Here is a 26,646-nt window from a genome sequence, read left to right as displayed (position 1 = left end):
TTCAATTATTGCTAAAACATGTAAATCTGTGAGCAGAACTGATCCTGCTTTACTGCAGGGTGTTCCTGTTCTTAAAAGCCTTGATAGAAAGCAGAAAATTTATCAATTTTACATGACTATTATGACCCCCTATTTTCTACAGAACCTTAATTTTTGGAGTAGCTTATTTTTATCCATCTTGGCTTTGATTTGTCTAATCTAATAAAAACCTACAGCATTGAATTTTGTATTATAGTTGTAAAAGATTGCAGTTATTTTCATAACAAACATATACATGTTTTGCAATGACCTAGGTGTATCATCTTTGTTCAGATTCATAACTAGATTTAGCTCAATTTGGGCTGCCAGTGTAGGTCAGACTTATTGCAGTAAATTTTTTGTTATGAAGAATCAAAAATGATTTAAAAAAATTAAGTCTTTCAGAACTGAAATGCTTTACCCCCCCCCCCCAAAAAAAAGAAAAGAAAAGAAAAAGGCAAAACCACTCCTTTGCTTCAACACAGTCCTTCCTTCAATTGTATGGGAAGCAGCAGAGGCAAATCAAAGCACATGGCTGTGCTGCAGTGTTGTTTAGTTGGAGGTAGTCATCTAACCATCTCAGCTGTGTGAGCTGTGCCAGCTATCACGGCAGAGAACTGTTTACTTCTTGTCCCCATATTTTGGGCTAGATAGAAGAGGGTGGATGAACTCCCATGCTAGGATAATGAAATGTGTTCTGACAACTGGACTAGTTTAGCTGCTGCTGTGCTACACTGCAATCTGCGTTGAATTGGTGCCCAGCACTGTAGGACCCATAGCAAAATCTGCATATGACTAAGAGTCAGGAGATGCATACCATGGACCATGTCAAGCCCGATGGGAGGGGACACTGTCCTCCCCCCAGCAGAGGATAGCAGCAAGACTTCTTGAGAACTGTTTGTTTATGCTAGTTGGGTGGACAGCTGGGCCCAGCAGTGGTTTGGGAGTTGCTGGCTAAAGCAGCTCCTCCTGACTCGCTTCCTCAGCTTCCCAGAGCCGGGCACAAGGAGCCCCCAAGGTACCCAGTGCTGGATCCCACAGCGCTCCCCAACGTGCAGTCTGCAACACCTCTTCCATACGGGTCACTGAATCTGGGTCACTGTTCTGTGACTACAGAACCAGGAAGTGAAACAACTAACAAGTAAATATCTTCTTCTATGTTCTTCACTCCTTTTTTTCCCTTCTTAGTTTTTCAAAGCTTTTTTTGCTTCTCGCTGCATAAGTTTTATCAACATTAGAATCCTTTTTACTATGTAACGTCTAACTTGTACCTCTTTAACGTGGCCTGTGTTTCAGCACATGGGCTTTATTACTGTGCCTAACTTGGCACATTGATCTGAGGCTACTGAAATGTCTAAGTCCAGTGGGATGAATTAGAGATAGAATAGCAGTTTGAATTCTCTTTCTTTTTCTTCAGACAAGTATGGTCAGATCTGATTTAGTTGTTTCATTTTATTTTTTGTCGTTTTGGTGGGGGCTGGCAGTTTTCATTCTACGCAGACGTTTCTCAAAATTTGTATTTTAAGTGAGACATCTGAGGCTATGTTTAGACACCCCCAAAGGTGTAATTCTTGTCAGTACCAAGTATCTGCAGCTTCCATTGAAATCAAATGAATACAACTTTCCATACTTCAACATGTTTTCATAATGATTAAACAGACACTCCTAAAACTTTGACAAGCTGGAATCAAGTTTCATGTGAAACTGAATTGCCATTTTTTCTTAATGGGATCCTTGTAATTGGTGATTACCAGGTGCATTTAAAAGGTGTGAAATGCCTGCAAGAATGAGAATTAAGAGGGGGAGGTAAGCCAAACACCTTGGATCTTCTCCTGGCAACCATTTATTTTAAATTTCTGCTGTGTACTTAGATGAAGCAGCATGATTTCTGTAAAATGTTCAGCTGTGGTTGCAAATTAAGTTGTTGTTGCCAATAGAGAGTGACTTCTAATTGAAAACTCATTTGGTTATAAATAGTAGGTTTAAGTCTTGATGACTTCCTACTTTATTTCAGTGGTTGCATTGTTATCCTTACAGTGAGTATCAGGTCAAAATAAGCTACAACCTTTCAGTTTTCTAAACCCAACAGCTATAATAATGCTATTATTTTGTTATTTTGATCTAAAGAAGAGAATAAGACTTCTGGGCTCCTTTTCTGATAAACTAGAGATATCCTATTGATCCTGAAGAAATTTGTTTAGGGTTGTATTCAGCCTACAACACAGTCAGCAGAATGACTCTCATGGATGAGGTGGCCTTGGCTCAGTCTTTGTACCATCTGTTCTCCCACTTGTGATGTAGAGATGATGATATTTTATAAAACTCCAAAAGTTTGCTTTTATCTTCTTTGAAATTTTCTTCTGAAAGGGGTTATCTAAATGTCTAAATGTGTCTAAATGTCTAAATGTATCTAAACCTACTTACTATTACCCCTGATGTGTGTCCTTTTCTTTGGGAAGATTTCCCCCCCACACCCCTTAGTTCCCTGGTGAGTATCTGGATACATGCCAATCCACAGAAGATATGAGTTGCTACAGCACCTTAGTAACAGCGATCCTACACTTGTTGTCCAAGAAGTGGTCATCATAACTGTTTCATTTCTCCTTTCTCTTTGGAAATGCAAGGCTGGACAGTAGCTGGCCCTTACCAGGGGGAAGCTTGTTAGGAGGCTGCATAGTTCTTGAACAATGCAGTTGTGCATGAGAACTTACTTCACAGCTCCTTTTCTTCTCTCTCCAAGTGATCTATAACAGACTCCATGGTCAAATGATCTTAAATTTGGAGTCCTAGTTCTGCTGGATACTTCCATGAAGCATACAAAATTTCTGGTCAGTCTGAGGATATGCACAAACTCTACTTAAAATAGTTGCTTTTCATCTTCAAATAGCAATTAGTTTTCAACCTTAGCTATAGTGGTGCTACCACTTTTTTTTTTTTTGGTTTAATAATAGTAATTTTTTTTTTTTTTTTTTTTGGCAATATGTTCAGTGTTTCTGTGACTACTGACAGCTTTGCTCCTTGGGGATTCTTGCCACTGCAGAGACTCTTATTGCTTCTAGCCTTGCAAATGTGTTACTGTTAGACTGGTGTACTGTTAGAATGGTTGACTTTTGAGAGTATGATGGTGGGAAGTAGATTCCTGGTTTGCTTGTCAGCCATATATGATATATAAAGAGGAATACAAGAATACAGGCAAGACATGAGTGTCTCTTCTCATTGTGATTGTGCACTAAAATTTACTTCTTAGTTTTTTGAACTTCATTTCCCCTCTAAGTAAACTTTTTTTTCCCTCCCCATTTCTAATAGATTCATTGTGAGCAGCTCAAAAGGAAGAATAAAGATGCAGAGAATCTTCTAGAATTGTGCCCCCATCAGTGTGCTGAGATGGAAAGGTATGAAACTATAATTTTCCTTTTTTCTTTTCTTTTTTTTAAGAAGTCCATTTACATCATATTATTGAAAATATATAATACAACATTTCCTGTATTTATTAATCAATTTGTCTTCTTCCAGAAACCCAAGTTAATACTTATTTCCACTTTAATATATCCTGTGGATAACTGTATTAGTTCTGTTTAAATAAATGAAACATGGGTGTTTTCTGTGCTGAGAAGACCAGAATCGTAGAATAGTGTGGGTTGAAAGGGACATCTGGAGGTCATCTGGTCCAACCCCCTGCTCAAAGCAGGGCTAGTTAGGTCAGGTTGCTCAGGGCTGTCTAGATGAGTTTTGAATATCTTCACGGATGGAGATTTCAGAACCTCTCTGGGCTTCTGCTTCTTCATGAACTACTAGTTCTACTGATGCTAGCAGTAAAAGAGGTTGTGCTATAGGATATAGACTTACTCTATATATGTATAGAGGTTACAAGACTGCTACAGCCTCCAGTGAGGCTGTGACAATGGCGACTCATTTCTAAGATTGTCAGTGAGCCATAAGGAGTCCCAGGAAAATTAACAGTGCTGAGCATTTCAGGGAATACTGCCATATTCAAAAAGCTAAGTTCTGACCCAGAAAACCATCTAGCTAGCTCAGAGATGAGTAAAAGGTAGCTTTAAAAAGCATTAGGTATAGCATGCAGATCTGAGGGAGATATAAAAGGAAAATTTATTATTTTAAGGTAGCTGTAGATTGTTTTGGGTAGTTTAAGAAACAATACCCTACCCTTCCTTCTTCCTGAAAGAAGCAGTTTTTCTCAGTTTAGTTTACTGTGAAATAACTGGGTTTGAAATCCCTTACAAGCTGGGATTTCCCATTCATTCAAGGCTTTGTGTGTGCTATTGCCAGTGTGGCTTGGTCACAGCCTGCCTCCATGAAGGGAGGGAATGGTTAGGTTCCCTTCTGATGATAGCATCCCTGGTGAAACTAGATGTCAGTCACTGGCAGCTCAAGCACTTGATCTGTGATGCAGACGCCTGTGCAGCAAGTTTCCTCTGTGTTTCCTTTTGGCTGCCTAATATTTACCATAGGCAAGAAGTTGGCTTGACTTAAAGCTGATTGTTCTCCATCAGCTACTTTATGTTAAATTTCTTGGCTGAATTTCCAGATGCTATTCTTCTGTTCATTCTGTTTGCATTGTTGATATAGAACTGAAAGTATCTCTGGTCCGCATGGGAGAGACTGACTTAAATCAATCATAGACTGGCTTTCTTTCAGGAAGCAGCACAGCTATGAAGCCATATCGGTAAGGTGTCGGTCATGCGTTCACATTCCTGCCCAAGAGTAAACTAGAATGCAAAATAGGCAGTGCATAGGTCTTACTGTTTGGTATGCCTGATACGGAAAAAGAAAGAACAGTGGTGTAAAGTGCTAGATAAAAATGTAAACCAAGCAAGTATGTCAGAGTCACAGTTCTCCACAGGAATGAGTACATATAAGATCGAAATAGACACCTTGTGCTCAGACTGCGACCGTGGAACAGCCAGTCCAGAAGGGGCTGCAGAAGTGTGTGTTTCAGAAAGGCGCTTACTGAGGCTAGGAGAGTGTCCTAAAAGGGGTTCAAGCTTTTCTAGCTACTCGTCTTCATAGAAAAAGAGCAGGCGCTTGAAAAAAGTACCAGTAATTTTTGGTCTGCTTTAGATTTGTCTCCCTGTATTTGCTTTATAACTCCTAGTTTTCAGATCTTTCAACGCTTTACTGCCATCTCCCACCCGCTTTCTTCATGTGTGTATTTCAGTGGAAGAATTCATCTTCTCAGAAAGCACATGCTGTTTGATGGCTTTACTTGTCCGAGTTTTCCATTTGATTGATTTTTTCATGTCAAAACTTCAGTTCCCTTTCCACCAGTGATCCCCATGCAGCTAACTGAGTGCTGGGTGATGAATCTGGGTGGATGTGCTCCATTTACTTTTTCCAGAGAGATAGTAACCCATAATTCACTTACGTGTCACTTAAAGCCCAACAAAGTTGGTGAAAGTCATTTCATTGGCTTTCCTGAGGTTTGAATTCAGCCCAAATTCTGTCCACCAGGAACAAATTTAATTATGGTCTTGGAACTATTATGAAGCAAAAGATCCAAGTAAAAGGGGAATGATGTTACTGTCTTTACATGTAAGCTATAAGATAGAGAAGTGAGGCAGTAATATTGAAATGCCCTTCAAAGAACTGGAACCCTCAGGCCCACAGGAGAGCAGAACTGAGAGATAAGTAACACGTTATTTAATCTGAACTAGCTAGTCTTTTTCTTCTTGGATGTAGCATATTTGTTCAGGGAAATATTTAATTTTGGAAAATACCAAGCGCTTGTATGCTAACAGTTTTACTTTTTCTTCAGTGAGATGGAACAGATTATAGGTCCAGCTTCAGTTAATTACTGAGGCCTTTTTTAGCTTATTCTCAAAGAAACCATATGTGTTTCCATTAATAACATGCACCTCTTTTGTTGTTGTGATTTGTGTAATTTTTAAAATTAGGCAAAACTATTAAAGAATAATTGTTTCTGTTCACATTAACAGCACACAGCTTCTCCAGATGTGGCATTTGACAGCCAAACAGCTGCGCTATTAAATGTTCCTTAAAAGCTCCATTCCTTTGTCATAAAGGGAACAGAAGTGTAGGGACATTTATGGGGTGATAGGCAGATGTTTCTGCTGGATCAGATTTGAGCGAAAGTTGAAGCAGTTTCTCTGCTACAGTCCCAGTATGTACATGTTTAACTTCTATCATACACCTTACATTATGGAACTCTCTTCTTGGGGGTGGAGCAGGATTATTTTTGATCTCATACTTACCTCCCAAGTGACAGTGACGGCACCTTTTTCATAGCCTGGGCCATTTCTCTCTAAAGAAAATGAGATTCTTCTGTGAGGTGGATCTCAGCTGGTGACTGGCTTTCTAGCTAAGCTTTTGAAATACTGGGTAAATTGTATGTTTTGGTGAAACTTGAATTAAAAAGTGAATTAAGTTGGAAATAATACGAAATTGTGTGTTGAAAGTAGTGGTCCCTTTAAAAAAAGGAAAAAAAAATATCCTCATAGTTGACAAAGGTGTTCTTTTTGTGTGTTTGCACCAGTGCACTATACTTTATGCGTAATAAACTATCTCTTATATGTGAGGCAGAATGTAGAATTAGCGAAGCTCAATTTCAAGAGATCTGGCTTGAATTCACAGCCTAAACTGTGAGTGAAGGCAGAACCTGTAGGTGTTGAATACTAGGATAGCTCCATTATTCTTAAGGGGCTGCCTGACATTGTAACTATTGTCCATCAGCTCAAGATCTGGTTGTTAATCCTTATTAAAGTTATAAGGGCTCATGAGGCTGCAAAACTTTCCCAGAAGAAAAGTCTGTTTGTTTTCTTGGCAAGATCTTGTACTTCCCATTGCTTGTTAGACTGGAAATTCTTTGTCATTTAGTCTTAACTGGGTAAGTTTTTAATGTAAAGGTCCTAATGTTTGCATTACATTAGGCCTTTTCCGGAGAGGAAGCCAGTGTTTTACCATGTACACTGATAAGTAATAGGGGAAACATAAGCTGAAAGGGTTTACCTTGAAATTTGTGCTTTTTTTTTTTTTTTTAATTCCATCTGATTCAGTTCATCCTCCATAACTCAAATGCTGAAATACATTTCTTTCCATGGATCTCTTCTTTACAGCAGGCTTAGCCAAAAAATAATCCTGTGTCCAAAATGCCCACTCAGGGGGATGAAGCATATGTTCAACCCCTAGACTCTGGAATTAATTTCCTGTCAAAATATGGCTCTGCGGTGTTGGAGCCTGGCTGCAAATCCTGGTTTAAAACCTCTTTCACAATTGTTTATGGTGTGTATTTGTGCTTTCACCAATCACATGAGAATGACCCCAGCACACCAGCTCTGAAATTATTATTTCAAATGAGTTATATGCATTGAATATTAAATTTGTTTTGCAATAAGTGCAAATTGTAGACATGTCCGTTGTTGGCACTTAACTCCTATTAATAACCAATAATGCTGATTCCCACTGAAAACCAGGGAGAGCCAAGAGCTCACAAGTGCTACCCCAGGAGAAAGCTGCAGAGCTTTCCTGCCTACTTGATAAACATGTAGTTTTCTGGCCATGAGTCTATGCTGCCAAAAGCCCAAAGCATTAGGCTCATCAAAAGACCATGGGAGCAGGCCATCAGTGCATAAATGGTTACTGCTTCATTATGAAAGCTTATATTAGTGGGAGTCGTTCTGTCTCCTGTTTCTTCTCTTGATCAGGAGAAGTAAGTGCCCTTAACTCTATTAGAAACTGTTGGTTTCCACACCTCGCTTTTCCTTTCTGCTGCTGCCAAATTTTGGTTTTAGTGATAGGCTTTGCTCTGGCTCCTTATGTGCATAATTTAATAAAATTCTATGTGCATATACAGTTGACACTTCACAGCATAACCCTATAAGGACAGGGTTTATTTAATTGCATGGCATTGGTTTGCCTAGGAATTTCAGTACCATTCATATACAAAACAGGGACTGGGCACCATTTTGTTCTGGCTCCCAGCTGAGAAATTAACTTATTAAAGAAAATGTAACAGTGTATAAATAATTAACCACAAAAAGCCATTAAAGCCTAGAAATAGAAATGGCATGAATGTAGAGCGAACAGTGAAAATCATTTTAAAGGCAGCAAGGTGAATGCATGGTGCACAGTTGGTCTCTAGCAGTGATGAAATCCTGAATGAATATGGCAACTTGCAAAAGGAAGAGAAGAGACCTTAGGAATTTCTTACGCTTGTAGAATATGACTAGAACCATATTGGTGGCTATTTTTCAAATATGAGATGAAAACTGAGTAAGGTTGGGCTCTCTCCTTCTCCTGCAAGCTACTAAAACTTGTGCTGAACAGCCAGCTCCTTTCATCTGTTACATCTGTATGTTTTGCTTCTATGTGAAAAGTCTTAATTTTCCCAGCAAAAATATTTAAGTAACTCAAAATTTAGGGGAGTTAAGTTTCTAATCTCTTATCATCTTTACTTTAATCATAACTTGCTATGCAAGTAAGGTGGGTTGTGTGTTTCACACATCTTCCTGCTTATATATTTGAAAAAGCTTTTGTACATAGAAGGGGTATACTTTGCCCCTTATGACCAGATGCAAATGCCTCTAATATTCTCTGATGGTTGACTTTACAAAATGAAAGAAAATATAATGTCTCCAAAATTTTAATGAATTTCCTATTTATTATTTATTTCTAACAAATAAATTGTCTGCTATTTGCTGTCCTATTGAGAAATGTCATTTCATTAGTGAAAATGAAGTGCTTTATTTTAGAAAATGTTGGCAAAGGGGTAACACAGTAAGAATGTTAATGATACAGAAATGTATCTTCGAGCTTTACAAAACCAAAAGTAATTTGGGAAAAATTGCTTTCTGTGGCAGCTCCATTGAGTGCCCTCTACAGCTCAACGGGGGAAACTCAGATAATCATCAAGAACTGTCTTGTTCTGGGATAGCTCCTAATAACCGTCAACTTGAAGTACTCAAGCACTCCATCTGTGTGCTCTGAAAGTCTGGACTGTAAAATGGATTTATGTGCCAGATTTGATTACTTAACATTTCACATGTTTCATGGTAAATATATCCTTTCAATTCTCAAAGTGGCTAATACTCCTGTAAAATACAGATAAAATGAGGGATAGTTTCTGGTCAAAAGAGCTTTGTGTAGAAACAGAGGGGGAAAAACAAAGGTACTCATAAATCCAGATGAGGAAATAATTTTCTGACTTGCACGATAATGTCAGAAACATGGAAATTACACAACAGCAGTGAATTGTAAGGATTTGAGTCTTTTGTGGTTCCTTTCCTTTTATACTGGCACAGCTGGTTCTTGTTCCTTCTCTGGCCCAGAAGGGAGAAAGCAGAGAAGACTGAAAGGTAGCAACCAAAGGTAAATACTATGTACAGCTACAGTGGCAAACAAACTGCAGGTGGCAGAGCAGAGAAATGAACATTTCCTGGCTGAAAGGAAATATTTAAAGCCAACCCACCATCTTTATGGGGCATTTCCCAGCTTGGCTCATGCTCTGAGCTCAAAAGGCTGTGGTCACACATCTCTTCTCACTGTTGCTGAACCAGCAGGGGAGATCAGTGCAGCCTGCCTAAGTACTTACTACTGCACTCCTGCCATATATTACTGCTGGTCTTTTTCTGTCCTCAGGACTGCACCTCAAAATTGCTACTTTATTTCTCTTAACAGTTGTTTTACTCTAAGCTACTTTATTTTAATTAAAAGTGTTTAAAGAAACCCTGACTACTTTGGCTGAGCCAGGTGAGATGGTTGTATTACCAGTTAAGGGTGGTAATTTGCAATCGAGAGGTAGTGAACATGAAAAGTGGCAGAGGTGGTAGTGGAGTCTGCAAACTCTTTGGCTGGCTTCATCGCCAGAGGTGGAGCAGGACGGTGACTGCAACCCTGAGCAGTGAGCAAAACTCCCTTTATGAGAAGCCCATTCTAGGCCAGCGTTCCCTCCCCACTAAGCAGTAAGCTGGCTGCTCTACTGGCCTCGCAGAGGATGCGTGTGGAGCAGGGAAAAAGGAAAGCAGCTGGCCTGCCTTTGTTCAGGAGTCCGAGCATAGATAAAGAACTGAAGCTCTGAAAGCTTGCTCTGAGCCTACTGGCCTGTGGTTTTAACAGCTAAATCCCTTAATGCTGCTCAGTAACACTTCTCGCACTCCACTTAATCTCTCCCCTCCTTTTGCCATATTTTAGGGGTTCTAAGTAGGTTCTTGAAATAGCTTCTCCCTGACTACTGAACTCATTATGCTTTTTTTTTTTTCTGATACAGCTACTTTCTGTTATGAGGAAGACTGAGTGAGAAGACACTTTTTATAATACTTAAAAAGGCCAGCTAAAACAGCAATTTGTCCAAAGTCATTTCACTTTCCCCAGACTGCACCACAATGACTGCTGCCATGCTATAACTTCTCCGTTCTTCCAAACATCCTCAAACACACTGAATTCTCTGTGCAGCATGCACCCAATTCTGTTATACAGTTTGAGTCTGTCTCGCTAGGTGCAGGGACAGGAGTCCAAATGAGCTAAAGCTGCTGTTTTCTAGGGAAGTGCGCTTGGTTGGGAGTGGAAAGGGGAGGAGAGGGAGAAGGGTTCATTACATATGTTGCAAAGTTCTTATTATGTAGCTGATTAAAAATGAAGCCTCTAAGCCTAGCTATTGGTCATGATGCTTCCTGAGAAGTTACTGTCCAAGAACCTTAGCACACAACTGCCTTTAAAAAAGTGCCACTTTCACTGGTCTGCTGTATCTTGCAACTTCATAGCAAGGCAGAAAAAAAGCCTGATTTCTTTCTCAAGTTTCTTTGTTTTCCTCCTGTAGTTTTCTTTGCAACACTCATTTGTGCTGATGAGGCTTGTGGCTCCTTCTTGGTTCTGGGCACACCTTAGGTCTTCCTTTTCTCCTCGAAGTTGAACTGAAAGGGAAGTTAAAAAGGATGTAGGTTGTGTGGGGACCCTGCGATGAAATGACCTTGCTTGTAAGCCCAGCCCTGCAAGGTGCCGCAGAGAGCTGGTGGTGTCAAGGCTCACCTGCCCTCACACGCACAGCTGGTGCTTTAAAAACTGCCACAGAGGTTTAAGCCACTGCAGGCAACTGCACCTCCGTGAGGTTTATGAGAATGAACATCAAGAAAATCTTTCTCTTAGTTGTCATAACTTTGAAAGGGAACTATGGCCAGCTAAAGTGGTCTAGAAAAGCCCAATACTCTTCTGTTGGGTACTCTGTTTCTTTGAGCTCACTCTGGTTACTATTTTGGCAGAAATAGCCAAGGTTGGTATGAGGAAATGTGTTTCTGCATAGAAGAAAATCATGTCAATTTGCTCTGGTATTTTGGGCCCTTTTCAGGCCTAATTGTCCCTAATTGCTTGTTCTGCAAATTTTTAGCAAGCCCTTACGTGGACTTATGTCCTGAGTTTCCTTAGCAGAGAGACTGAAAAATACCTGACAGTTTTCCCACAAAACAAATATTTTAGGCTATAGAGCAGATCCATTGTTGCAAGATATGGATGTTCTTAAAAGGAATTTTCAGAAAAAAATTGAAAATGCATATTAGATATTTTATGAAATATTACATAAAAATACACTACCAAAAAAACTTTGCTATCTGAGCACCTAATTTTGGAGTTCAAAATAGCATTTTTGTTAAAATTGAATATGACATTCTTGAAATTTGGAGGGAGAAGGAAGGAGGAGCATGACAGTTTTCATACAAGCCCAGAAGAGTTAACTATGATTTTCTAGACACAAGATAGTAAAATTCATAAAGAATAATGTTTAAATATTTTAAATAAATTTCTATCATGAAGCACTTAAGAATTCCTTACGTGTGGCTCTGCTCTAGTCTTCTCTGATTGTGTAGCAGGGAAGCAGGTAGCCGGAGATTTGTAAACACCTAGTTCTGCTGTGTATTTTATCACATTAAGACAGCTGATATTTACCTTTTCTTTGTTTATTAACTGCAAAGTGTAATGTTGTTATTTCTTTCTAAGCAGGTGTGAAAGCAAAGAGCTTGATGTTGAAATAAGGAATCTGATAGAGAAGAATAACACTTCCCAGTTGTGTGAGAACCCTGATGCTATTGCCCAAGAGTGTCCAAACAGTCAGAGAACTTCACGTTCCCTTAAGGTAAATGTAGTTTTCTTTTGCAATAGTTTATCTGTGAAGGAATAACATCAAGGGGACGGTCCCTCTTGCTTAAACAATTATACAGGAAACTTTTTGATTTCTGAAATGATGCGCTGAACTCATTATGGATTTTTTTTTCTGATGCAGCTACTTTCTGTTATGAGGAAGACTGAGTGAGAAGACACTTTTTATAATACTTAAAAAGGCCAGCTAAAACAGCAGTTTGTCCAAAGTGCCACCCTGTGTAGCCAGCTCTGGCTTTTGGATAATGATGAGCCACAAAACTGCATACACTGACAACACAAACATTTCTCTAGGTTGTTGTCTTCAACAGTTCAGAAGGGAATGAGGATGAGAAGAGATGTGCGGGACAAAGATCTTCGGGAGGGAAAGGGAGGCATTTAGATAAATAAGAACAAGGCTCTGAAGAAGAAAATCTATGATTTTAAACCCACGCTTCTGTGGTGTTATAAATAGAAAATTATAATCCACCTGCTAAGGTGAGCTGCTTTATTGATTGAAGTGGTGCAGAGATTAACAAGCATGATAGAAATTTTTTCTAGGTTTTTCTCTTCCCTTAAATAGTAAGTTGCTTTTTATCATGCAGTAGGAGGGTGGAAGGAAATTCCTGTTTTCTGCAAACTGGAAGGGGAGGAGTGAGAGGTGTGGAGGAGAGAAATGCTTAAACTATGAATTCCAGCCACCTGAGAGGAAGGACACACTTACCTGCCTACATGACTCTAATAGAAGGGAGGGAAATCTCTGAAGGCAGTAGCCTTAAGTGTAATGCAGGAAGTTAATGAGAAGATAAAGAAGATATGACTATGATGAATGAAATTACACATAGCTCTCTTCACACATAAACCGCCATTTCTAAAATGACTCATGACCCTGAGGCGTGAAACAGAGCTAAGCCTAAAGAGACATCCCAGGGTCAGACCAGTGGGATTAGAAACATAGTGAAAGAGAACCCACACTGAGGAACGGGGATTCCCAACCCCGGGGGAGAAATAAGAATAGCGAAACAGCAGTCAGCACAGAGAGCAGAATCAAGCAGCACCAAAATACGTGGTTACTGTGCAGAACAGTGAGCTAAAAAAGTTCTGTGGAAGCACTCAGTCCCCTACATGTTAGCCTCCCTCCAACTGAAAGAGATATAGAAAAGGATTTGGGGGAAGGAAAGAAGAAAGGTGAGCTCACCTCAACCCTTTTTGTTGTGTACTTCCATACTTCCCATAGAACACTGTGACAATATTTCATCTGTAGTGTTTTTGGGTTTTTTGCATCCTTACCACTTGTTTGCCCTTGAAAGAAGTATGTGTGTGCACATGTGATGTGCATTTCATAGCTGAAAGGAAGAAGAAGGTTTGTGATGTTTCCACAGTAGAAATATGGTTATTTTTTGTTTATACTTTTAAGGCAGATAGCTTTTCCCTTAGCTGGTTATTGACTTGGACTTTAAGTAAGTGACAAATTCACAGTTGTGATGCAGTCCAGCAATCTCAGTATAAGAAGCTAGAAGCACGTGTTCTGGATTGTATATTTTGGGGAAAGGGGGTAGTATTTTTTAAAAAGCTAAAATACTTCCTGTTATGAAGGGTATAAAATACCAATTTAAAAAATCAGAAAGTCATTCAAAAGTCATAGTTTGTGAAATGAGATGCTGATTTAGACTTGAAACGAGAGAAAAGTCTATATTAAGGAATTAGGAGAAAGATATATTGAAACAAATATATACCCTTCACTACAGTATTGGGCACTCTATCAGGAAGTTATTTGGTAGAGCCAGCAAGTTTGTTTTATTCTGTAACTTTTATTCTGAGATGAAGAACATGAATTGTGTTCTGCAAAATGACATATTCTTCTGAGCTTAAGGCACTTTCAAGACTTATCTGGAAGTGTCTGTAAACAAATTCCCTTTTACTGCTTTCTCTCTTCAGTGTTTTTTCATAAAAATATATATTGTTGTTGTGGCTTTAAAGGCCATGATAATATCTGAGAGAGAAAATTTAGGCGTGCAGGATAAGCAGAATTAACTCTCAGCACTTCCTTCACTCTGTAGTTCCTGTACCTGTAGTAGTTTAATTCTGCTTGTCAGGGTGCTGTTCTATGCAATTTCTAATTTGCATCTACTTACCCATTCCTTTTTTTTTCCCTCCCCCCTGTAACATCACTTAGATATTGCTGCAAATATACATGAACAAAAAGCATTCTAAGGTCCAGTTCTGCAGAGGTTGTAGTCTGTGCAAACTGCCAGTCCTCAAAACATTCCCCAGGAAGGAAATGGTTCATTATTCTTCATTTTAAATGGAGAAATTGAAGGCCAAAGGGATCAAAAATACTACTAAAATACTACTGTACTGCATGCAGAGTATTTCCAGTACTTAAGACCTAATCAAGATTTTATGTACCAGGAAAATATTTTCTGGGGGAAGTGGGCAGGGAGGTAAAAGTATCAAATAGGAAAGAATAGTAACAATTAAAATGATTAGTTGTGTGTCAACATAAGGTAAAGTAAGGATTAGTGGGAGAGTTAACATATTTTATGGAATCAGTTGTTAGCTTGAGAAATGAATAAACTTTCAAGCATGTAAACTTTTTTTTAGTACAAAATAAGAAAGAAAAATATTTTGTTTAAGGCCTATCTGCACTTGCAACAACCATGTTGTCTGACTGGATGAACCAAGCTACTTTGGATTACAAAGTATCATGCAATTGTATCACGAAATTGGAGTTTTCGTCTTCTGAGCCAGAGTTTGCAAACTCTTAGATATTTGAGCAGCTCTGCACTTATGGTTAGTTCCATTGCCAATGATGGAAAACAGTGGATAAAGGAAATTCTGAAACAGAAATCTGTGCTATGCTTTGCTGACTCTGAAGCCCCACCTTGCTCTAATTTTATCTGATTCCCACATATTAAGGTACACATTCACATCTGCACTTATTTTTCTGTTAGAGAACTGTGAGTACCTAGCTGAACAATGTGCAAGAGGTTGTTTGACATACTTAACCAAGGGAAAATCCCTTTATAACACATTTCTCTGACTGGGCAAAGCATGTAGACCAAGAGTAGACAGGAAGAGTTAGATTCTTCTGTTTTAAAGGTTGATTTTACTCTGCAACTAAAATTCTTCATTTTTTACCATTTCAAAATGTACTCCAGGAGGGGAAGACAGGCTGACTCCCATTCTGAATCTTTAGTACCTGCTTCTTAGCAGTCTAGCACTATTTTAAGCTGTTTATATGGATATTGTGGCAAGAACTGCTGGCACAATAACAGCTTCAGGAATAAAACATTCATTTTAAACACTTCTGCTCAAAATAGATTAAAAGATCTCAGAGCAGTTTTGAGAATGTTCCAAAGCCAAAACAAGAGCTTGGTGAAAATGTAAGCAAACAGAAAGCTCCCCAGAAGCCACTAAATTTTAACTCGAGCAATCTTAGAGTAAATCTGACTTTTACAATTCTGCTACTGAACCGTACAATTAAAAAAAAAATCTTGCAGCAGATATGTGATAGGCTAGGAAGAAGAAAATGTAGATGATTTTACCATTTTGTCATCATCAAGGAAAGATTCTCTTTTACTTCTAATCAAGCACTTTAATGGGTCTTGGTTTCACTGGAATTAATGAACAGCCAGGATTTTCAGAAGTGACAGGTGACTTTCATTATCTTAATTTGTGTGTGCTTGTTTTGTAATACTGTAACAGATGCCTTTCCCAGAATGAAGATCCAGCACTCTAAAAATGACAACTTTTAACTTCTTGTCATACTAGTGCTTGTGAGAGGATTCTGCGTTGGCCAGAGCTCTGACGTATTGATTTTCTCCCATAGTGAGCTTCCCAAAGAAGACTAAAAGGCTTTTACACTCAGAAAAGTCAGGTCTTCCTGGAACATAAGAGGTTCTCTCTTCTTTTCTCCTGTTAAAATAATAATAAAAAAAAAACCTTTGAAGCTATTACTAATGGAAATTATAGAATATAATAGAAATTAATAAAATGCTTCTAAGCAGTTCTGCCCACTTCGCCCTTGCAGACAGTTTTGGGCTGCCACTTGTGAGTTAAATCAGGGAGTTTCTGAGGGCAGCAAACCCTGCCTGGTCCCATTTGCTCCCTAGGAAGTTTTTTCTGTCATACCTGAGAGGCTGGCTTATTTCTGCTCCTCACAGCAATCCCTCTGCATGAGCTTCATGTTCCCAGCTTGCTGCTGGCCATTTCTGGTTGCCACACTCAGAGGTATCTGAAACTTTCTTCCCCAAGTGTGCTCAAAGTGCTTGCCATAAAAGATGTTTTTCCCTTCATCCTAGTCTTTAATATAAGACAACAAAAATGAAAGATAAAACAAGTGTTGTCTGCTACAGTGATCAGAACTGCATGCCTGATGATTTTCGAAATATGTGTCATCAATTCTGCTCTGTCACCATCATCTGTAGCGTGCACAGAAATCCTAAATACCAAAGATAGTGCTTTGTATTCTAAAAAATGTGGATATGGATGGTGGGGGAAAAGTGTCAAAAGTAGGAGGAAAAAAGGGTAAAGGTCATACTAAGAATTCGTACTGATTCAGAGAATTTAAATGTTAATTATGATTCACAGACATTACAGAAGGTTTCTGACTATTACTTGAACTCTCTTTGGGTGCAGGCTTGTTCACTACAATATATTTTTTAATACATTTCATCACACTTTGATCAGTTTTTGTAATAGAGATATTACAGTGGAAGTAGAGGAACAAAATGAGTCCTATGGACATTAAGGAAGCATTTTTATAACACATGTAAATATAAAAGAAATCAGTCAATATTCTAGGAAGAGCCAGATCTGATCAGCTCTCTAAAGAAAGTAAGCATACTCTTGTATGAATTTCACTTTCTTAAGTTACAGAACTCTACTTACTCTTCTGGAGAGTGGAATCTACTCCAAGGTTCTCTACTTTATTTTTCATTTTTACTTGAATTATGCTAAAATGTAAAAAGAAATTAAATTATGATCAGTGGAGGCTGATGCCACAATTGCATGTCACAGCCCAGTAGTAGGAGTAGTAACATTTAATCTCCTGTCTGGGACAGAAGGAGCATGTGAAAGAATGTGACTTTCTGAAAAGACGTTGGACGTAGAAGTAAGGGAAGAGAAGCAGATAAAAAGAGAAGGAAGTTACTACTCTTGTCCTAAAAGGTGTGGAGGGGATCCAAACTGGATGAAAGTCTTTATGTTTTGGAGGCACTATAAAAAGAAATGAAAGTCCACTGCAGACTTCTGTGTGGCTTTACATGTGTTCATGGAAAAGTCAGAGGTGGAAATGCTGTATGAGGTTATCAAGTTTGTGTTTGTATTTTCCCACTAGGAGACTGTTCCCTGCAGTGTGTTTTCCGTTTTTTTTTTTTCTTCTTTTCTTTGAGTGTAACCAGTAAATGCCATGATACAGACTTATTTTTTTCATTTAAAGAGGAAGAGATGAATAACTAGGGAAATTAAGGTTCATGCGAGCATTAGATTGGAATTTATAGCCCTTGCTGACCAGTTTGTCACTGCTGTAATGTCACATTTAGCAAATCTTGACTTTTGCATGTTAGCAGCTGAAATAGGAATGATTTCATCACAGTAACTTTTTTTTTTTAACTGTCTGTACTCAAAGCAACTAGCTTTCATCCTGCAAACCCATTTACTGCAGTGTTAGGTGCAGTAGAGTTAGTTATGGCGCTAATTTGCATGGCAGGGTCCAGCATGTATGTAGTCAGGGGTCCCGTCCACGTTTGAAGTGTGATTTCAGTCACTAGCTGTTAACAGTTGCTCAGTTTCTTGAGTGAATTGACCTCTGCTGGTGCTGGTGTCCTCTCTGTGCAGAACGCTACTGAGCTCGTTTTCACTGTGCGGAGCAGGCGTACTTTAATTCTCCTCAGCTATATTGTATCCTTTTCTGTAGACACTTGCAAAGCAGTGTTACTTCTAACAAACATGGCAGTGTTGTCCAAAGGCGGGACAAGAAGCCAGTCTGTGTTCTCATCCAAAGCTTGCTCTCATGATATTTTGTGCAGACCCATTTCCACTTTGCGGACACCCTCTCTAACTTTCATTTTTGCCATCTCTGGGCTTCCTGTCACTCTGTAGCTTGCTAGTTTGGTCCACACTAGGTATAAATTTCCTGCAAAATCTGTCGCTGGTCTGGTTATGTTTTGCAGACTGGCAGATTTTATTAGCTTTCTAAAAGTTAGTTTGGATCTGTAAACAGTTCTCTTTTCTGTTTGGGTTTGCAACCACCTTTGTGGTCTGGTCTTGAACTAGAATTCTACAAGTAATTTAAAACTGCATGTTTGATTCAACAGCTTCACACCAATTATAAATGCCTTAAAATATTCTTCCTTTTTGACTTTTGAAGGCTGATAGCTCTCAAAACAGTTCTTCTTTCAAGGATTTTTATATACCTCAGATCTCTGTAGTGCTATCTTGAAACTAAGTTGTTCTTCATTTGCATAGCAGTAGATTGTTGAACAAGCATAGTGTTTTTGGCTCCGCAACTCTAAAGAAAATAAATATCTTCTCATCTTTCTATTCAGTGTCATCAATTGATTTCAGAGAGAGACAACAATTTTGTTTGAACATTTCTAAGCTTTCCCTGGAAGAATTCCAGCACTTGTGAAGAGCCTGAGTTTTTGGTCACTACTCATCAGCTTTTCTTCTACTCTTTTGGCTTTCAGACATACTCTTTTCTTTCCAACAGCTGGTACTGTTCTTAGGTGGTATCAATACAGAAAAGCACTTGTGAGGGAAGGAACAAGATGCATCTCTCCCATCAAGCTGCTAACACAGCTGAACTACACCATTTTTCTTAAGCACCATGTTCTAGCCCTTGAGATGTATTGTGCAAAGGTGCATTAGAATTATCCATAGGAATGCCAGCTTTGCCTACTAAGATACTGAAGAGTACTTAATGTCATTTCTGTTCTGTCATATTTTGTTTAAAATCCCTGCAGTGAAGAGCGATGGCTAAGGGGAAGATGGTGCAAGGAGATTTTGGCACTGTTTTTAACATGTGTATGTAGGATGGAATACCAGTAACCAAGCTAGAAATTTCCATACAGACATCCCTAGTTTAAAGCTTGTTGGTTGTTAACAGAAAGAATACATTTTTCAAACAAGATAATAATGTTATTTGAAATATTTGGCCAATAAATAAAGCCGGTATGAATTATGTTCATTGTCAATGCTAAGAACTGCAGCACACAACAGCTGTTTAAGGCTTTTCTTCAAGTTTTGCTGTTTGTTATGCATAACTCTGTTGTGGGAAAAGATGACAGCTTTTGCTGTTCAGTCACTCTGACAGTCTTAGCTGTATACAGAGTGAAAATGGACTAATGTGCACATGAGTTTGGCATTGAAAGGGGGAGACATGGAAACACTTACTGTTTCAACCTCTCCTGTTCCAAAATTTTCCCCTCTCTCCCAGGTCTCTTTCACAGCAGCCCTTTTGCCTCTTGTCCTAGGTGTTCAGCACTCCCTGGTGTGACTGCCCCAAACCTTGGGCAAACAGGTTCATATGGGTAGGCCTGTTTTCCTGCAGAACAGCAATATAAAATTGGAGAAAAGCTCAGGCAGCTCTCAGCAACAGGACTTTTAAAATGCTCTCTTTCCAGCAGCAGGCTCTCTTTAAAGGCTGCTTGGGTCTCCTTCTCCAAGGACCTTGCTGAGTTGACATAGTGTCATTCTGGACTTTACACCAGTTGTTCTGTGCTCTGGCCTCACTACAGAGTAGTCCACTAGCTCCCCTCCCTACGGCTGAGATTTTGGTCAGGACAAAGAAGATACAACTGCCCAAGATCCTCTGACCCCAATGCCTACCCTGTCTTCACTTCCAAAATACTGTGAGACTTTTTCAGCAATCCTTTCATTAAGCTCCCTGAAACTACTTAAAAAAGGAATAGTGTCACAGCTAGTGAATCCCTATAAATTTCGCCTTTCATCGAGGTGTTTATTGTTCAGCTGAAATCCCTATTTTTCACACAACAATATCATCAAAACAGTAACATTTGACAGATTTTCATTAGTTGTGCCAGAAGAGGAACTGGAAAGAAGGAGAATTAGCTGAGATTTACTGTGGCATCGATGAGATCACAACCCTGTGCTATAATGTAAAGTGGCAGTCTCCAAAAGCCTTCAACTCCTCTGCTCCAAGTGATAATCATTCTTTTTTAATAGTGATTAATATGGTTATTAAGTTACTAACAACTGAGGACTTAGTGTCAAGCATGCATCTGCGAATTTTTGATTATACTTTAATGAATTGGTTAGTTGTTCAGTGTTGCTACTGTAAGGACCAGACAGACTCTTTCTGTGAGTTTATTATCTGTAGGACTGTAGCAGATACTACACGAGGAACCAGGACGCTGTAATCAAATGACAGATAATTGCTGTTCCAGTTGTTTGTGTCTAGTGACGTTATCCTCTCCTTTAGCAGGTGATCTAATTTTTGATGCTTCATGTGCAGTAACTTTAGTCCAGAAAATATTTTTTCTCCCTTCTTGGGGGTGAGAGCACAAATGGTGCAGTGATGTCCTGCTAAAGGACGTTGCAGAAGCGCCTCTGACAGCCACAGGCAGGCTGTGGGTGAGGGCGCAATGTTGTTCGCTCTCTGATCCGACAGTAGCATCTGCATGACTTTTAGCATTCAATTCATCTGTTTCCCTATGTGTAGAATAGAATTATTGTCTGCTTTTGTAGAGGGCTTTGAAGTCCTTAGCTGAAAGGCTTTGATTTGACATAAACCTTTAACAAATGTATTACAGTACTCTGTCTCATTTTTAAAATGTGCGGTCCTTCCTCTTTCTTCCCCACTATGGGGATTTTACAGTTTACATGAGAGAAAGTAGTAATAATTAATGTGGTGCATTGTTCATTTTAAAAGTTGTCCTTATTGCATTTCTGTTTTTCCGGCAAATAGCTTTCCTGTTTCAGTTAACTTTGCTTAGGTGGTAAAGCAGTTTACTCTCTTTCGTTGTCTGATAGCCACTGGCATATATTTTTTTTTACAATATAGAAATCACTACAGAAATGACAAAAAAAGCAACTGCAGAAATTGCCGTTGTTACCAATCATAACGGGATAGTCTGTCTTTCTTTAAACCATTGCTGTACCTGGAAGGGATATTTGCCCAAAGACTAGTTTTGATATAGACATAGATGAAATCTTTTATTTTTGATGGGTAGAATAACTTCTTTGTAGAATCTAAAAGGTAAATCTATCTAAAATTAAATCTATCTTTTAATTTCTTTCACTATATCTGACAAGTTTTCCAGCTGCTCCATAAAACTGAAAAATTTAAAAGGAGCATCAGGGTGGGCAGGATATATTTGACGTGCGAATATTTTTAAATAGTAGCTTTCTTCCAAATTGGATTTTATAGCTTACAGAAAAGGAGTTGCTTAGTCACACATTACCAGCCGGAGGTTTGGAACATGGCTATTAAATTCCATCATTTCAAAGAATTACTGTAGTTTGTGGTTTGTGTGTGTGTATGTGTGTGTATATGTGTATATATACTTTTTTTTTTTTTTTGAAATTGGAAGCTTTTCTAAAGATTTATATTCTTTTATGTTAAATTGTCCAGGTTAGTTTTTATTTCTTTCCTTGAGAAACAGATCTACAATCTCTGCCTTGCTGAAAAAAACTCGGACCCAGGGATCTTTCCACAATAAGGAAAAGGAATTTTTTATTTTATTTTTTTTTAACATTTCCTTCTCAAATCCCTTATTATTCAGAATTCTAAGACTGAAGATGACCATACTTTGTGCTTTTCTATTTCCTTCTGACTTTGTATCTGAAAATTTGGTGGAAGCATTTTATTTGTTAATCATTTCCATGAGTTTGATTTGGTAGTGTTAGCCTCTTTTTCCCAATGGGAAACTAAAGCATAAGTTTGAAGTGGTCAGAACAGACTGGAGTATCTTGAAGCTGGATCCGTGCTTAGATGGGATAAGTGACTATAACTGCAAATATTAGGTCCTTAAGAAAAGAATAACAAAATCTGTTCTGAAACTTTGTGCAGCTTTTCTTCAGGGAAAGTAAGTCAATTTTCCAATTTTGGGGTTCCCCAAAACATCTTGGGTTTTGTATGGGTGCATTCTTCCCTATAGCTGTTAACAAACTTTTCTATTGCTCCTTTGCAAGCATGACTCACTCCGTTTTCTGTCATGATAATTCATACTCCCTTACTGTCCCATAATACTTGTCATACTTGCATAAGTGCTTTGTTTCAACTGGAAGTAAATCTCTCTGGTTCTGGGCAAAGAAAACCCTGTCCTCTTATTTACTGAAAAAATTCACCCTTCCTTCCCTTATACGTGCAACTTCCTCTCTCAGGGGTGAATTGGCCAGTCCATTGTAATTTACATACACACGAAACCACGTACTGTCTTGCCTTGTTCGTTAGTCATAGGCAGTGAGTTTTAAACATTCTGGGAAGCCCCGGCTGGGAAGGAGGAAAAGCTTAAAATCAAAATTCCATCACCTTTTTCTTGCCCAGACAGCCCTAGCATATGTTCTGTGTCTTCATGTACTTTTTCATGCTCCTTTAGGCAACTTAAAATTTATCTGTTTCATTGCTCTTCTCTTTCAAAGACCTGTAGCGAAACGAATGCTCCAAGCCATTTTGGATGTGCATGGGCAGATGTGAATGAAATGGAAGCATCACCCGACCAGTTAGAAGTAAGTGAATGTTTCACCTGTCCTCTGAAATGCTGTCTAATTAACAGGAATGGGTTAAAGTAATGGATATATCATGTGTGTCGCTTTGTAGATTGACATGAGTTATAGTAGATTTGTCTGAATGATTTATGCTGTTTGAAAGTAGAAGAAAACGTCAGAAATATTTTTAGATGTGGCATTCTTAGAAAATCTTCCTTAGTATTTCTTTTTCCTAAAAGTATCTGGTCATTTTAATTTGTTGTTATAGAAAGGGTAGAAAGTGGTTCATTTCAGTGGCCCAGCAATTTCAGAGAGCAGTATTTGGGCCAGTTGGTACTGAGTGTTTATACGGCTATTTGTGAGCCATCCCATTGACCATAACAGGACTCCTTATACGCTTAAATATATGGCTAAGGTTCTGATTGTTGAAAACAATTCAATGCATACACTGCAGTCTGTGGAGCTATTCAATTGCTTCAGATACTTTAAGTTAAGCATCTTGTGCCAACAAGGTCAATTTTGTATAGAGAACAGTCTTGTTTTCTTCTTCTTTGGTGGTTGGTGTTAACTTCTCTAGTTGAAGAAAAAATTTTGATTTTTGGGAGACTTAAGACCTCAGAAGTGCTCAGACTTTATTCTTCAGTTTCTCATGTTATTGGTTGAGAATTTAGACTAGGGAGGGGGGAAAAAAAAATCTCTCTTCAAATGACCAGGTATCTGACACAGTGAACTTTCCTGAATATGTACCTTTTTTCCAAGGACAGTTCTCTCACTTTGTGTGTTTGTATGCATCTGTGTGTGTATATGTATATATATAAAAAATTATATCTAGTAGATCACACGTTTGCTTTTATGAGAATCCGTAGAAACTTCATGGAAATTATGATCTACTTCATTACCATTATAAAATTGAGGGCTTTAGCTGTTTTGTCCTGCATGGACGAACCCCCATGTTTAAAAAGATGAAAAAATTTGAGGTTGGACCAATTTCCTAATAGTTCCAAAAGGCCCATTCATTTTCTTTATTGCTTGTTTTGAACCCATTGTGCTAAAAAATATGACCTTGACCCTGCAAACACTTAATGGGGCAACAGTACTAATTACTTTAATGCTAATTAATTATACCTGCTTTAACTTATGTTCAATTTTTGTGGCTTGTGCTACTTGTTTATACTGCCATCTGTGAGATAATTGAATTCCTGTTTTGTTTTCTACATCTCAGATGGTGCAAATAGACATAATTCTGTTTATTTCAGTTTCTGTTTGCATAATGGCTGCATTAAAGCACAGAATAAGTGAGGCTTAAAGCAGGTATACACTTCAGGATCTGCTATCAACAGGTATAAAGGAACTGAAATATAAATGCCATGTAAGAAAATATTACTATTTTAATATTTCTTTATGGGCACATGGCAGGGTGGATGGGAGTTTCATATGATAACCTTGACTTGGGGAGAGGATGCTGAAAGTATTCATTTTTAAATACTTTTTTTCTCCAGTCAAAGCACACATTTCTGACCAAAAAGACGACTATATCAGCTGATTCTGTGGAAAAACAGATCCTCTCACTGGAAAGACAGAGAGGAGAGGTAATCTTAAGTATCCCTCACAATTATAACCTCTGAGATAGACCTTTCAATATTAGTAATAATTCCAGGGCAGAAAATCACTGAATGTATTATCACCATTACTTACACTGTGCATATGCTGCAATTGGTTTCACCAGCAAGTCCAATAAGGCCTATGATTTATCTATGAAAATCTAGTCCTGCATTATTGAGGGAAAATTTCTATCTGGAGACTTGATGCATTGCATTTCTTAACAGCCCCAGGCCTGTAAGCACTTAAACTTATGTTTAAATTAATTCCTATAGTCCTACTTTTATTTACCAAGCTAGGCAGAGTTATATTTGGGCAGCTGTTGCTAAAAATAAATGATGCCCTATTGTAACACGGCTATGAATTTGGAAGAGCAGAAATTTGTATGACACAGAAACTTTCTTATTAATCTCCATTGTAAAGGCCAAGGAATCACTGTGAGTAGTAACAAATGGAACCTTAGTCGCAGGTAGCAGAAAAACAAAAGTTATTCTCTTGTTGAACATCCTATAAAGTGACCCTGTATCCCACAAAGCAGCATGCTTCTGAGAGAGCTGCTTGGCTTTCTCCAAATGCAAACTATAAAAATGCACACACACACACTGACTTTGCTCCTGCTGCTTACTTGCATGGTACTGGCCAATCTTCCCCACCTGAGGCTCGCTCAGTTGCTTAGTAGTATTGAAAAAGGCAAGCAGGGTTTGCACAAAGTAAAAATTCCATTTAATCAGAGTCTTCAGTTCACTTGTTTGAAGTCAGTGACCTTTAAATTGTAAATATATGCATGTAACTTAAAGCAAACTAACAAGAAAGTCCCTGGCCACTTAGGAATTGTGATTTGTACAGTGTTACAAATGATTCGCCTGTAGTTTATCGTGTAGTTGCATGTTTCCTGAATGTTACTTCCTGAACATTCACACACCTTAACCGAAATAGCAAAGAGCTGGCAGACGGGCCAAAAAGCTTGCCAAACTTTAGACTTGCTTTTCCTGATATGAGCAGGCCAGATAATGAGGAGGCTGTGAACATTCATAGCTAGAGGATTAGAAAGCCAGCTTATTCTTTATTAATTGAGAATGATGAAACAAGGGTTGCTTACTGTGGATTCCTGATGACAATTACAGCTTCTGGAGGTGAACAAGCAATGGGATCGTCAGTTTAGAAGTATGAAACAGCACTATGAAAAAAAGGTAAAAATGTTGACTACTTCTATTGGAATATGAACGCCACCTGCTGTTAGTTAAGCCATAGCTCTAGTCAGTATCTGAAAAAAAAGGTATCACATTTACTTTGTCTTTAGCTCACACAGGGAAAAAAAAGCTTCATAACAGAAGTGAAGCTAATGTGTATACACTCTTCAGTAGGTCAAAATGACCAGGGAAGCAGGTCATTTCTAAAATAGTAGGGACCATGGTGGTGGACATAACAGCAGAAATCTTCCTACCTTTCACAAGGTAATAGAAATCCCTCACGCTGGAAAGCACAGTTCCCTAAAAACTAGCCTGCAGTGTCTGGTGTGCCCAGGCCCTGCTCTTCATTGTCACATATCTATTGGTTCTCATCTCGTCTCTTCTACTTCCTCTTGCCTTCCACTGCGGCCTGTGAAGCCTGGAAGCTCACTAGGGCTCTCTGTAATAGGGAAGCTCTCAGATAAATCCTCAGTGAATGCCACCCTCTACGTGTACAGAGGGTTTTTATCCTTGAGAAACCACCCTGTATAAAAACTTTTTATTAAAATGGTTGTAAGTTGATACTTTTTATTTCCTTTTTTGTCAAGATGCCATTGGCATAGCTTTCATTCCTTGCTTCTGCTGTTTGGCACCTTTGTCACAGACATTGTAATTGGCTGCTTAGTGAAGCTGGCTGCTTACAGTTTTGTTTGATATTCCAGAAAGCAAGTTGTTTCAGTGGCTGACACTTCTCATCTCTTGCTTCTTTCTATGAAAAGGAAGTTTTCAAAGTGACATCATGTGCTTAGAAAGAAAACTTTATCTCCAATATTTCTTAGTAAGCTTTACAGAGATCTGGATCATTTCTTTCTTGAATTTCTTGCACAGAGAAGAATTTGATTGGCTCTTCCACATTTAATATTATGCCTCTGATTAGATGTCTTTGGATGTTCACCACTGCGGAAGGAGTCCCCATTGCAAAGAGAAAGAAAAAGAACATTAAATGGAGAATTCATAAATGGGGATAGACCCATGACAGATGTCCTTTGGCAGCAAAATTGGTACTAGAGCCAACTGGGTTAACACTAAC

At 38.6% G+C, this 26,646-nt stretch overlaps 1 protein-coding gene across 1 annotated transcript in view; it reads left to right on the top strand.

The window, feature by feature from the left end:
* Window positions 1-3,380: 3,380 nt before the first annotated feature.
* Window positions 3,381-26,646, top strand: part of TNIP3 (TNFAIP3 interacting protein 3) — a 55,958-nt gene continuing 32,692 nt past the window's right edge. Inside the window, exons 1-5 of the mRNA XM_067297094.1 lie at window positions 3,381-3,410; window positions 11,980-12,112; window positions 22,723-22,809; window positions 24,288-24,377; window positions 25,512-25,577. Coding sequence (XP_067153195.1) covers window positions 3,403-3,410; window positions 11,980-12,112; window positions 22,723-22,809; window positions 24,288-24,377; window positions 25,512-25,577 — 384 coding nt within the window. The 5' untranslated portion in view covers window positions 3,381-3,402. The remainder of the gene's footprint in view (window positions 3,411-11,979; window positions 12,113-22,722; window positions 22,810-24,287; window positions 24,378-25,511; window positions 25,578-26,646) is intronic.

Source organism: Apteryx mantelli, chromosome 5 (genome assembly GCF_036417845.1).
Source record: "Apteryx mantelli isolate bAptMan1 chromosome 5, bAptMan1.hap1, whole genome shotgun sequence".
Lineage (NCBI taxonomy): Eukaryota > Metazoa > Chordata > Aves > Apterygiformes > Apterygidae > Apteryx > Apteryx mantelli.
Note: the sequence above shows the minus strand (reverse complement) of the source record. Positions and strands in the feature narration are given on the sequence as shown.